General features: G+C 40.0%; 1 protein-coding gene across 15 annotated transcripts in view; it reads left to right on the plus strand.

The window, feature by feature from the left end:
* Positions 1-14171, plus strand: part of ATG7 (autophagy related 7) — a 114094-nt gene that overhangs the window by 72497 nt on the left and 27426 nt on the right. Inside the window, exon 19 of one of the 15 annotated variants that reach the window (XR_010474972.1) lies at positions 5703-5859. The exons of 13 other annotated variants lie outside the window; for them this stretch is intronic. Coding sequence is in view for 1 of the 2 variants with exons in the window: in XM_065074817.1 (XP_064930889.1) it covers positions 5216-5257 (42 nt within the window). In the remaining variant the exon portion in view is untranslated. Of the gene's footprint in view, positions 1-5215; positions 5674-5702; positions 5860-14171 lie in introns of those variants that run through there. One more of the 15 variants, XM_065074817.1, reaches the window with a different exon arrangement.

Genomic DNA, 14171 nt, shown 5'->3' on the forward strand with positions numbered 1-14171 from the left:
ACGTCACAACTTTTCTTTTGAATGTATTACTTCTCTTGATCTCTCAAATTAAGGAAATACAATGTTCCTTATTGACTGAAATAGATTATATGTAGGTATGGACTAAGCAAGGTGGGATAAAGTTAATGAAAGCTGCAGAATTTAAGTGCTCTTTCCACAAAACCTCATCGGAATTGTTGATGGGTGTAATCAGGAGTTTTTAATCCTGCTAAACAAGTGAGGAATACGGACTTGAATAAAAACAGTGATTAATAATTTTCAGTAGTGAACCGCAGTGTTCTAGTGAACATACGATTGAAACATGTAAGTCTTTTGAGGATAATTTAAATAACTTTGGAATTCAGAGTTACCTGAAAAATCTCTTCTCCTTTAGTATTCCTTTTTATTACTTCTTTTTTTAATAGGTTAGTTGATTTTGGAAAATGTAAAAGGTGTTTCTTGTGACTCTGATCTTCTCAGTGGCAAGCCTATGCGCTTCCTTTGCCAGTAGTTTATTTCGCACGTATTCAGTCCAGTTTTCTTTTCACGTATGTGAAATAACAGATTGGCAAGTGGTAAACAAAATATATACAGTGGAGAAAAAAGACTTGTATTTTTTAAAGTAAAAATATTTATTTTATGAAATAATCCTTGCATTGAAGTGAATAATTAAAGCTAAAATAAATAAGATCTTATGAGAGATTGCAGAGTAATTATGTAGCTTTTAAGAAACAAGGGTTCATGGTAATGAAGTGTTTTCATTTTACTGGGTTTTTCTTGGAAAAGTACAGTACCATGTGATGATATACCACAGCGTGTGAGAGTAGTTTGCTGGTACAACATCCAAACATCACAAAGTCATTTCCAAAACCAGATGTTTATCAGTTTCCTCTTATGGAAGGGAAGAAAGGTTCCTATTGAACGTTTGTTGCATGGAGCTCCAGTGCGACTTCCCAGGCTGTTTTCACACAGAGTGACTGAGCACCCTGGATGACCCATCAAAGAGCTACTTTTGAAGAAATTAAACCGTTTATATGATTATACATTATAATGAGAGTATTACCCGTTGGAACTGTGAGAAAAACCAGCCGGAAGTATTTCTGTCTCAGTATTTGGCACGGCTTTGGTTCGCCCGTGCGAGGCTTTGTGACTCCTGCACACTAGTGCACCTTTAGTATCGAGAGCGATGCTGACGAGACTGCCCCGCTCTGTCCTAACGCTCTTCACTCAGCAGGATTTGTGAGAGGTGTTAGCGCTAGAGGACAGAGGGAGATTCCTTTTCTTTAAGGCCGTAGCTAAAATATACAGCAAAGACATGTGAATTAAATTCTCCCAAGAAGAAAAGAGCGCGGGCAGAGAGCCCACTGGTTGAGTCTGTGCTGTGGCACTGGGCAAATTACCTCTGTTTCTTATGTCTTCCTAATTTTTGCCCATATGCCTCTTAGCTAAGCGTTTTGGAGCAGATCGCAGAATCACAGGATGGTTTGCGTCAGAAGGGACCTTACCGATCATCTCGTTGCACCCCCTGCTGTGGACAGGGACACCGTTCCCCAGACCACGTTCTGTTTCGGTTCGTTATTGTTCTGTGAGCGGCAGAATGGAATTCCGGTCTTTCTGAAACAAGACTTAGGATGCAGCCAAACTGGTTCAAACAAACAAACAAACAAACAACAAAACGCACCCAACCAAAAAACCCCAAACTAACCTCTTCTCAATACATATTCCCTAGAGTTAAACCTTCTAAGAAGAGAAATTTCTCAGAGAATGACAAGTCTCTTGGTAGACATATGTGAAAAAAGCTGTTGTTAAGGGGAGAAACCAGGTTCTGATGGGACCCCCGGGTAGCAAAGCTCTGAAAACATGTTGATGTGGACGTGGATTGCTCAGAGTCCACATCATGGCAGCGCCTTTAGTGAGAGGGCTTTGTTTCAAGCACACACCATTTAAAATGGGTAGGTCTTGATCAAATTGGAGTGCCAGGCTAACTCAGCACAGGTAGTGAAAATTCATAACGCTTTGTCCTGGTTTTGTTAAAAACAAGACCAGTTCTCTTTTAGTGGTTTTTCTTTCAGCTCAGTTCTTTAGGTGGCTGTACTTTTCTGAGTTTTAGCCTGCACATTTTTCCTAGGATGCTGCACTCGGTGCTGATAAGAGATCAACGGAATGCTGAAGAAGCTCGTGTTTAGATTTATGACTATGGTAGCTAAGAAAGACTGATAAGTTTTCCCCGTTCCGTTGTGAGAGGGGCGTGTTTGAGGAGGGATGGATGGCACAGGTGACCTGAACTGACCAACGGAAGTATTCCATCCCATAATCATCATACCCCCTATATAAGAGGGTGATCACGAGGGTCACGCTCTCTTCGCCCACGGCCGGCATCCAGAGAGGCCCCTGTCTGTCTGTCTGTCTGTCTGTCTGTGATCCACAGCCCTCAGGCCCTGCATCCCGCACCCAGGTTCCGCTTTGCTGTGCAGTCCCGCCCGGGACTCCCGGGGCCTGCGCTGCAGCTGCTGGAGCCGCCAGCCCCGCAGCCCCAGCTCTGCTGCGCAGTGACGCAGCTCCGCACCCACCACCTGACATTGGCTTGGTATATTTTGTACACGTTCTCTATTTATTAGTAGCATTAGTAAAACCCTTTAAAACGCTCCAACTTGAAGTCTGAGTCTCTTTCCTTTGCCCTTAACTTTCTTATCATCTTTCCAATCTAGAGGAAGGGGTGGCGGGAGGTAAAGGGGATAACAGAGAGCGTCTGCCACAGTTTGTTGCCGCCTTGCCTTAAACCCTGACACGCTTCCACGGTTATTCAATTTTAACTATTACACACTTGGGAGTAAAATGGAAAACAGCGATTCCAAGGGAGGATGGAGAACACACGAGAAGCAGGTGAGCCGCCCTACAGGGCTGTGCTGGATTTTTCCAGAGGTCCCGGTGACACGTGGTCCCTGCCGCTGGCGGGAGGCAGCACAGCCAGGCCTCCCAAAAGAACCAGGTTTAGCACCTGGGCCCAACAGCACAGGCTGGGGCAGGGGAACGGCTGCCTGGTTGACAAGGCCATGCAAAAGCAGTAGAGTTGGAAACAAAGTCTCTAGTCTGCCAAAATGCTTTGTTAATGCAAGTTCTTGCACCCAACTGAACAAGCATTACTTTAGTTAACTCTGGTTTATCTCCAAATATCTGTTGTTATTAAGTGCTGTATCAATTACTGACATTTATTTATAGCTCACAAGATGCAAGTGAATGTTATTCATAAATGTAAAGGCACTGGGACTCAACTATTGCATGTTAATGTGTGCTTTTTAAACCAGTTATAATACTTAATAATTTCAGCACTCATTTTATATACTTTATATAATTTTTGTGAATTATATGCAAAAATTAAATTTAGTTCAGTTCTTTTCATTTTTTTTCTTGTTTTCCTTGTGTACAGTTTATTACATCGTAACTCTTTATAGGCAATGAAGTAAACATAAAAGAAATGGTCTAAATCAGTGCCTTTGCTTTCCTTGGAGACTGTTTTCTACAAGGTGATTTATTTTGTCATTGGCATTCACCTTGGTGGTGGAATGTTGTGCTCTTGGTGTATTTGGATTTGAGTCTTTGACTTGCATGGGTTCTGTTTGGTCAGTTTTCCCTGGATATTATTCAAACTCTTGTTTTCTGTCTTTTTATACTTCTCATCTTTTAGTAGATTATAATTTCAAAAATAAAAGGTTTTCCTTGTCTCAGCTAGTTCACTACTGCGATTGATGAACGTGTAAGTGAACTTGCTGAGCTTTTATCTTTATGAACTCTTTAAAAATTGGACCCCACACCTGATTTTATTTTTCCTATTATATTGAATACAAACTGAATCCAAAAGCGTCCCCAGAGTATTTATCTGCCACACACACACATTCTCGGGTGGTCCCTGTTATAGCAGGTGTGCATGTGATGTCCTGTTGACCAGCAACAACGTGATCCTGGCCACTGGTTTAGATGGGACTTCACTGCTCTCCTGTGCCCGTCAATATTCTCTGTGCCATGTCTGGGGGTGGATTTTTGCATTACGAGTAATTTTAATATATCATGTACCAAAACTTCTTACTAATTAATAGATGTGTTGTGGCATAATTGAAGGGCAATTTGAAGTGGAAAAGTAAGCAACAGTTTGTACCTTTCCAGCCTGTTTCTGTGTCCTGAATCTGATTTTTTTTTTGCTGTCACGCAGTGTTCTTTGATTCTGTACTTTGGTTTCCTGGGATACCATTTCACTGCTGCAAGGCTCAAATCAACTCTTCCTTTTTATTTTTTATTTCTCCTCCAATTATTTTACCCACAGGATACAGTTAAAGATATTTTAATCAGGTATTTGCCTGACCGCCTTCACACAATAACTGAGACACATTGGTTTAGATTTCTGGTGTTATTAGATGATGTGCTAATGGGGAGAAGGGAGGGGGAGGCTAGAAAGCAAGCAAAATCTGTTAAAAACTGAATGCAGATTTTTATTTCCTCTGTGACAGTTCTATTTACAAAACAAAGCTGCTGACATTAACACTGCATATTCTTAGCTAGGAATGCATTCTTTAAACATTTATTTCTGTGGTCTAGCAAAAAGAGATGTATTTTTTCCATGAGCTTATTTACCCTCTGTTTCAGTATTTCTGTGTTTTCGGAGTATAAATGCATATGTACTTGATTTGACACGGGCAGTTACATTCTGACAGTAACATCAGAGAAAATTCACGGTGAATTAAACGATATTTTGGTTCATTTTCATTCTCAAATGTGTATGTCAATCTGTTATTTTAGGAGATAGCAGGGGTCGTTATGTTCAGTCAATCCTGTGTAAATATGATGTGGTTTTGGAGGGTCTTTTGCACAAAGACTTCTACCACAAAACCTTTTCTCTTACAAGGAATTCCTGAGGGACCGTGACTATCTAATGAACGTTCGTTCAAGCTTTCCTGTTGTGATGCATTGATAATAAAGTCGTCGTCTTTCCATGACCATGACGGTGATTTATTCCTGCAGTTCTTTCCGTAGTGCAGACAGGGTTTCCTTCTTCATGTTATTTGTCTATAATATGGGTATTTGTATTAACATCCAAACGCTTAAATTAGAATTTAGCATTATTTAGTGGTGTTCCTGATTTATGTCATACGTTACAGTTAGTGTCTTTACTCTGCAGTTGTTATCCCATTTTAAGAGCTGTGTTTCTAATAGTTTTAGAAAATATACTTTTTTTTTTTTTCAGATATCCTCACAAAATACAGCTCCATGTGATTTGCTCTGTTGAAATGAGAAGGGAATTGGAGTACATTACATCAGAAGTATTTGTATGATGCTTATTGTACTATCAAGTGTTTTGGGAGATGAAAGATTAATTCGAGAGGTGAAGCCTCTGGGGTGTTTCTCAGTATCTATCAGGATTTTCATATGCGGTGATCTTCCCCGAGGTCTTAAACTCCTTGAAGTTACTCAATACCAATCAGGTTATAAATTAGTTTGTAATTAACATAATTGAATTTTGACGGGAATTCACATATTCACTTCTTGAAAGCTCTTGCGTATGCAGCAGACTTTCCCCAGCTCTCTTCAGTAACTTCTCTTGGGAAAATAAACTCAAGCTTAGTAAACAAGTGTGCAGGTATTACAAAATTTGATTCCTAATTCCGTTGTCTTACACTTAGCGCTTCAGTGATTGTGTGTCAAGTGTAATTGTGTTCTCCCATTCCCCTCAGAGGAGGAAATAAGTAAGAAGAATTGTGCCTTCAGCAAACGGGAGCCCTACGGTGCCGCGTCTGCTTTAGGCCACTGACTGATGCTGTTTCTTGTGGAGCTCTGTCGCATTTAGCTGGCTAGGAGAGAAAAGAAGAAACTTAAGCAAGGAAGATGTAGGTAATAAATTAACTTTGTATTTACACTTTGTTATGTTTTGTTGCTAAGGAAGGGATTTAAAAGGTGAAAATATCAAAGTTGCATTGGAAGTGGCTTAAATGTATTTTTTTCCTCTGTGTAACGGTCAAGTTTCATTCCAGCGTATTAAAATACTCATCTTCAGATATTCGAACCGTGGGATGAAAATAACGCTAAGTGCAAATTTGGGCCGTGGCTTTGTGTGTGCGGAGCCTCACCATGTGCTGCCAGCAGAGCTGTGTGTGACGGTTTTGCTGCTATTACTTGAAGGGAGGTTTTGTTGTTAATGCGTCAGCCAAACTGATACGTTTCATGTTTATCCAGTGTTCTATCATGATTTAAACAATGTATTGTGAGTCTTTGGAAATGTTAGGCAAATAAACTAAGCCTGGAAGAAGCAGGTTATCTTGCCCTCTCTGAGTGGTTGGCTCATACAAGGGACTTGGCATTTTCTGAGTTCTGGTGTTATTATTCATCAAATATTTGAATAAGACAAAAAGAAAGGAGGGATTTGGCTTGAATTTCAGGAGTTTCTGCCTCCACAGATGTCTTCCAGCTCTTTAACAAAACAGTAGCCCTTGCTTGTCTTTGTTTCCGTGGGTGCATGAGAGTCACAAGAAAGCAACTGAAGAAAATCAGCCAAGTGAAGACATAAAACTGGGCAGCAAACGTACTTGCGTTGAAGTCACAGAAGCTGTTGCCCGCTGTGTGTGGCCAGCATTCCCGGGAAGCCGCCGTGTCCCCCCGGTGGCCCAGCGAAGGTGACAACGACGCTTCCTCCTCCTCCGCGGGTCCCTCCCGTGCCGCTCTGGGCTGTCAGGCCACGGTCAAGGCTTGTTCTGCTCTGTGGTGGCTCGCTAGTTAATTGGCCAACGGCCTGTGGGTCAGAACAGTGGCCGTGACCCTTGTGAACGCCATACAAAATGGGAGTTCTTTGTTGGAGGGGTTGGGGGCTTTTTGCATCCAGTCTTCTCTGCCTGTTTGCTAATGCAAACCTCTGAGTATAGGAGATACTGAGCAAAATCTAGTATATTAGAACTTATTTGCACATGGAAACTCAAGCCGCTATTGCACGTAGTGTTTTGAAAATTAAGAGGTTAAGCCTTCTTTGAAAAAGCTTATTAGGTGCTGAATTTTGGCAGTATTAATGCTTTCATGCTGTCTTTGTTTTAACTGTCTTAAATAGAAAAATATTTATCCACCAGAAGATAGTAGTTTACTGTGTGCAAGTTGTCTTTTGGGGGATGTTCCTCATGAAATGTGTTGGTTATTTTAATATTTAATATTTGGAGGAAAAGTCAGATGTCTTTTACAGATACTCTTTTTCCTCCTTGGAGAGTGTCTATACTTGTTTGGACTTGGTCTCAGCTAAATAAAACAACCTCTTAACTGTTTGTTTTGACTGAATTTTTCATTGTAGTCAGAAAAGTAAGATTATACCTGTCCATTGTTTGATTTACTATAGTGTTTGTTATGCTATTGTTTATAGGGAAGTCACATCTTTGAATAGGTATTGAAATCTGGTTTCTAATTTAAAGAAAAGGGGCACGTTGCAACCCAGCTCTGACTCTAAGCGATACAGGCTTCATTTGTATGAAGCCGAACAAAAACTATTCTGTTGGTGTGAAGAAAAACCTTTGAGCCATAGCAATTTGTAATTTTACAAAGCAGTAGTTGTGATTGGTGTCTGTTCAACAAGAACGCGGTGAAGCGTTCCAGTGGAAACAGAGAGGTCTTCATCTTCAATCTAAGAGAACTTCTCATAGAATCCCAGCAAGTAGGTTTGGGTTTAAAAGTGATCGTGTTCCACACTTTCACACCTGTATCTAATTTAAAAGTTTTTAAAAAATAATCCCCCCAAACCTAATAAGGACGCTACACTTGGAACACAAAATTTCTGTCTTTCTAAATGTGCAATGCTGTCAAATGTGGGAAAGCAAAAGGGTGAATTTAAGCAATGGGACACGAAGTCAGTAGTTACTTACTGCTAGTTTACACATACATTATTTAATTGCGCAGTAGTAAAGTACTCAATCTGATGAACCTACCAAGTGCCTGTGATTTTACAGCTGACATGGAGGAGCTACTGGATACTCGTATGCAAGACGTTAATGTTCCTTCAGCCTTGATTTGTTTCTTGATGTGTCAAAAGAAGTTACAGAGCTTGCAACCGGTTCCTTAAGAGCTGGAGTAATTCTTTAGGGAGTGGAGCCAGTGACATTGCTGAAGGTTTAAAATGGGAGGAGTTTCCTTGACAGTTCTTGCAAACTATTTTTGTGACATTTCAGTAAATGAGACCCCAAGAGAAAATGAGACCTGGGAGGTTTCGTTGGCCCTGCTCGCTGGGCAGTCACAGCAAATGACCTCCAGGTGTCCCCAACTTAGTGTTTTTCTCTACTCCTAAGTAAAAGTCTAATAATCCCTGGAGAAGAACATGGAGGTGTTGTCTGTCACGCATATGTCTGTCCTTGTGCTCTCGGACTTTGCCAAGCCTGTGCTTCTGAAAGTTTTCATCGCATTCGAACTACACTGAAATTTCTTACTGAGCCTAACTATTCAGCCATGATTGCGAGTTAGCATGTCTAAGAAGAGTTGCCATCAATTGTATGGCTTAATTAAATTTGTTAATATCATTTTTATAAAAATTTCTTGCAAACTCTTCATGTCGTGGATTTGAATGGAGTTGATGGCATGGAAGAGTAAGCGGTTTGCTACACTAGAAACAAGCTAATTTTGCAGAAAGCTGAACATTCAGAAACTTTCTGACTTGGTTGTCCTTTTAAATATTGGACATGATATTAGAAGTGTTATCATCTACATCAATTACTAATGGATGCTGCTGCTGAAATGGGGAACTGTGTTGACACATGCAAAATTAAAAAGCTCCTTTTTTCTGAAGTTCAGCTTGATGAGTTTCAGAGCTCTCTGCTCTGACAGACCTGCTGGTTCACCCTGTAGCAAAGGTGCTCGTTCTGTTTTGTCAGCACAAATAGTTTTGCAAACTAATTGCTCGTACAATTCTTTTTTTTTTTAACAAAATGTCCTACTAGACAATGTTATTCCCGTGTCTGTCTTCCTTTTTGAAGAGGTAATTTATGCTCACAGTTCTAGTGGTTTCTACTGCTATGAGAAGACAGACAATTCTTATAATTCTTGCATTTACTCATTAATATAGAGCATATGATGCGTCAAACTGAGGCCTCTGTCGGACATGGGAGGTCTGCCCAGCACCTCGGTCTCTGGAAGCAGAGCTGACTGTGGCCCTTCTGTTCATGCTTGTCATCAATTTTTATGTGAGTTAGTAACTACCTACCATAAACCTAGGGTTTGCAAAAATCTACCTTAAAAATAATTGTGCTAGACAACATTGCTGGATTTAGGCAGCTTGTTCACATGTTGCTGCTCTGTCCTTCGACAGAATGCGGCTTATATAACTGTTGAACAAGTGTAAACTCTCTTGAAACTACGTTTAATAATAACCATGCAAAACCAGTTTTTCACCCATTGAAAATCTTACAATGAAGCCAAAGGAAGTTCTGCTGTTGACTTGCATATAAAGTAATAAGGTTCAGGCCTTCCTTGATCAGTTTGAAAACTGACTCACTTTTTGTGATTTCTTAAGATAAACTAAGAGAAGTGTCTTGACTGAAAGGCAACCATTTTGGTGAAGTCGGTAGTTGCATCATTTCACAAGCTCCGTTGTGGTCCACATAACCTGCTTTTTGCACAAATCGTGTGCAGGAGAAGTCAAAACAAATAAATATTAAGCTGTGTTGAGAAACTGATAAAATTCATGATTTAATATCTACAGCTGCAGTAAAAACTGCAACGTTCTATAATATACCCTTCTGAGTGTTGTGAAAGGGGACAGTCCTAATGCACCGCATGAGCTGTGCACTCTGAATTAACGGTGCTAATTAGTGCAGTGATTGCAGCTGTGACCATTTAGATTTACCCTCTGAAGTTACTGAGGTACGACATTGTTTTTAAGTTTAGTATGGTGCTGTGCAGCACTAAACAATCTATTGAATTCATGAATGCTTTGGGGACATTTTTGAGTTTCCCTTTCAGAGTCTTACAATATGAATAATTGAAAATTGGTTCTAGCTACGCCTGCTGGAAATAGAATATCAATTAGATTACTTGTTCTGGATTAACTGGGAATGAAGCTTTAAAAAATCCAAGTGGGTGTGGCTTATGAAAGACTTGTTTAAGCTGTAGTATTTAAAATCATACACAAGACAGTAAGAGAAGTGTGGATATTGTGTCCTAGTACATTAGGTGTTTTGTGTCTCAGTATGAAATGACTTCCAGTTTACTCAGAAGTCTTGCATTTGGTACTCAATTTGTGTATTTAAATGCAGTACGTACGCACACATTAATGTTTGTACTGTAAATTTTATATCCGAGAAAAATGGTGAAAGAGCTTTATTTTCTAAACTAATTTTCAGCATTGTGTTGTGTAGTCTTGAAAACTGTAAATCTTAAAACCAGTGTCAAAATCAGTTCTGTGTGTTTTCCATGGTCTTGCTTAACCTAGCAATAGATACAAAGTAGAAACAAATATAATTCACTTCAGCTATTATACTTTTTAAGTGTTTGCCTCGGGCGAGTAAATTAACTTTCCCAGTCTCTGAATAGTTACCCTGACAAGAAGTCTCTCTGTTTCCTGTTCTTAATTCTTGCCTGACAGTGTGAATTGAATTGTGTGACTTAACATTAAGATGAGGTGGTGTGTGTTTCTTCCCAGTCATGAGACATATCACCCTATTCCAGGAAACACCACCCACTATTGTTTCCAAGACCTTGCAGATCTTATGTACATTAGGTAATTTAATTGTGATACAGTAATGAAAACCAGAAGTTCTTTTGCTCCCCACAAAAACTGTAGTATGATTTTTTATAATAGATATATTCAACTTTTAAAACCAGTTAAAATATGCGTATACATAGCGTTGTTAGAAGTAGACATAAAAATACATTCCAAAATTATGTAGAAATTTTAACATACCTATATTATTGATATCTCAGCATGGAATATTTGGTGTCTCAAGGGGAAAACCTTGGTAAGTTCATGAGCTTCTCCCAAGAGTAGGGTTAAGATCTTGATATGCCCAATTTATCTGAGATATCATTTCATTAGTGAAGGTGAGAAACAAAACGCGAATAGCATTTCAGTCATGCTAAGTCTTTACAAGCTTCTGATTGAGCTGCTTGCATTAGCAAGAAGATGGTGTAATGAGGTCTGAGAACATGTTGCAGAGCTGTGTTCCCTCTGCCAGGGAGCGTCGTGCATTTCAGCTGCAAAGTTACGCCAAGTACTGAGATGAGTCCGTGAGTCTGAAAAGAATATTTTGGTTGGCCATGTCTTTAAAATGTGTTTTAATTGATTTTTATGAAGACTGGCATTCTTCCAAAACTGCTGAACAAACACTATGGGATCCGACCCTTCATCATTTGAATAAATGGCAAAATTCCAACTGACTTCAAAGACAGCAGCATTCAGTTCCTAGTCACCAGAAGCCACGTTCTGATTTAATCTCTTGAGCAGGAGGGTCACGCGTGATATTTTGTCTGAAAGACGAAAACAAGTACCTGAAGGGCCGGGCAGTTGGGTCAGGGAGTCTTGGTTTGCTTGAGGCGGGAAGCCTGATGCTGAGCTTGTTGTTTCTCATGAGACGTCTTGTTAAGCCCTCAAGTTCTCGCAGCTGGCACTTAGCAAGGAAACTCTTTTGGTGCTCCAGTTGTACAAATTATCAATTGTTTCTGTCTTTTTAAGTCGTTGCAGTGATTCTCAGTCTTGAGTTTGTGATGTGGACCAGTTCACTACTGGTGATGTAGCTGTGGCAGTCGAGGGAATGAGCACAGCGAGGTTTGTAGAGGAGGTGATATGTTGGGTGATATGTTGTATATAGATGCACTGATGCAGTTCCGAAAGCAAGAGGATTTTTGGACATACAACATTTGTGTGTGAAGGAAAAGCCATAAAGTTTAGGCTGGCTGAAACCAAATCATTTGCTCTGAGACTGAATAGTAGAGTTCCTCCATAGCTTCACTGTCATCCAGTCCTTTCCATTTCCCTTTTTTTTTCTTTCAGGAACTGTTTTTAGATCGTGTTGGGTTTTTGTTCTTCAAAGGGGGGGTCACTTTCCTGAGTGGTTTCAGAGCGCAGGTTCACCAATAGCTGTGTTGGCCATCGCTCCACGGGTGAGTGGTCGAGCGGAGAGCTCGTCAGGGCTGAGCTCTGCCCAGCCCACGTCTCGCCTGGGCACCGCCTGAGTTCGAGTTTATCAGATGACAGGAGAGAACGCAGCAGTCAGGCCTAAGTGAGGAATGGGAGCTCAAAGATGGTTTGATTTGATGGAAAGAGATGGATGATTTTATGAAAACCATTTTGTTGTTGATAACGGGATGCTTATCATATTCCAGATGGCTTTGGGTATTTTTCATTTGTCTTAAAACTATTGGCTGTGATACATTTGCTGAAAAATTTGAGATGAAAAAAACCTACCTAAAAATATAGCTCTTTATTAACTTCCTCCTTCCAAATTCTCTGCCTCTCCCATCCCTTCCTGTGTCCCGCTGCCTCTCCTGGATCAATGGATTGCAGCTATAGCTATTTATCATTTTCTAGTTTAAACGTAATTTTCCCGCACTATTCCAGGCCATGCACCAGGATTTTAGTTGCAGTGATTTAGAACGGAATTATTTTTGCTTCTTCATGTTACTGTTTGCAACTCAGTTAATATACGCTATTTGTAAAAGATTATCCATTTAAGAATCATGGCTTGAAATCACAGATAGCTGACACTTCGCTTGATACTCTACTCAAAATACTTTGTATGAAGAGATGTATCGATAAATAGGCCAGAATATTCTGTTTGCGGGAGGATGGGCAGCAAAGGGGGTGTGGCGAAACCCATGGGGCTCTGCCAGGAGCGCTGAGCCCATCCATAGGCAGGACCCAGGGCTTGGACTGTGCCAGAAGCTCAACAAACAGATTTCTGATCAGCTTGAACGTGTCTTAGCAAATGATGACAACATGACCAGAGTCCTGCAGTGCTTCTATAACGTAGTTACTTAATACCAATGAGCACTGAACAAAAATAGTTACATGTAATGCCAATTTTAATAATTTTCCTTTCTGCTGACAGTTCACGTGTAGTCCCCCGATCACCAGATATGGGGCACAAGAGGGGAGGAGGACGGTGGCTTTTGAGGACTGTCTCGTATTTGCAGCAACATGGAACATGAACCCAACCTGCAGCTTAACGTTAGGCTGTGCTCACCAAGGCTGACCTTAAAGCTTGTTACTGCATCTTGGGTGGTACCATCTTACTGTTAGAAGTCATAGTCAGGATTTAAGGACGTTCCTGTTTTTTCAGATACCTCCGTAGAGTTGGTTGAAAACTATTTGCATGACAGAACTTCAGTAGTTACCTTTTTGTTACAAAAAGTTTAGGAGAAGGCCTAATGTTAGTAGAGATAACTAAGACAGACTCAATAACCTGTAGCAGACAAGCTTATTTTCTTGTATTTCAAAGTCAGAGTATACAGATCTTTGTGGGAAGAATGTTCTTATCATCCCAGATGATAGGTGAGGGTTTCTGCTTTTCGATGGCTGGCTTCTTTCTAGTTAAACAAACAAACAAACAATGGTTTCCTTTGAGCCAGAGAAGGGAATTTCATTCGGCTGTGAAGACAGCTGATCCGCCTTGGGGCACATGTGGGAAGAAACAGATGTCCAAAAAGGAGAATCACTAGGGAATAAAATAACTGAAATGGCCAAAAAAGAGATTATAAATAAAGTACGTGAAAGCTTACTGTACATAAACTAAAATAAAATTTATGGTTACTGCTTGCTATGTAGCATCTTAAAGGGATCATCAAGCTACCTCATTGTTTTTGCATTCAGAGTCTTGGTTCAGGGTTTTTACTATGACAGACAATTTCTGTCATATTCAGTAAGTGTATGCACGTCATGTAAATGTACAATACAAAATTTTAAATGGAATTTTACCAGGATTTTTCTTGAGGATATTTTGACAATGTTCTTTAGAGCATTTTCTGTTAATTAAAAAAAAAAATGACAGCACAAGTCAAAACATTTAAAAATTCCAAGTGACCTTGCAGTCTTATGAACTGCCTCTGAATTCTGCAAATTCCTGAAACACACTCTCTACAGACCTTATAATGTCTCCAATTATAAATATTTCTTCTTTTCTGGTGGAATAATTCTTCAAGATTCAAGAAATTACTGCTTAGAGTTGCCATTCTGGCTGTTGGTGAACACT

The sequence above is a fragment of the Columba livia genome, chromosome 10 (genome assembly GCF_036013475.1).
Source record: "Columba livia isolate bColLiv1 breed racing homer chromosome 10, bColLiv1.pat.W.v2, whole genome shotgun sequence".
NCBI classification, from domain to species: Eukaryota; Metazoa; Chordata; class Aves; order Columbiformes; family Columbidae; genus Columba; species Columba livia.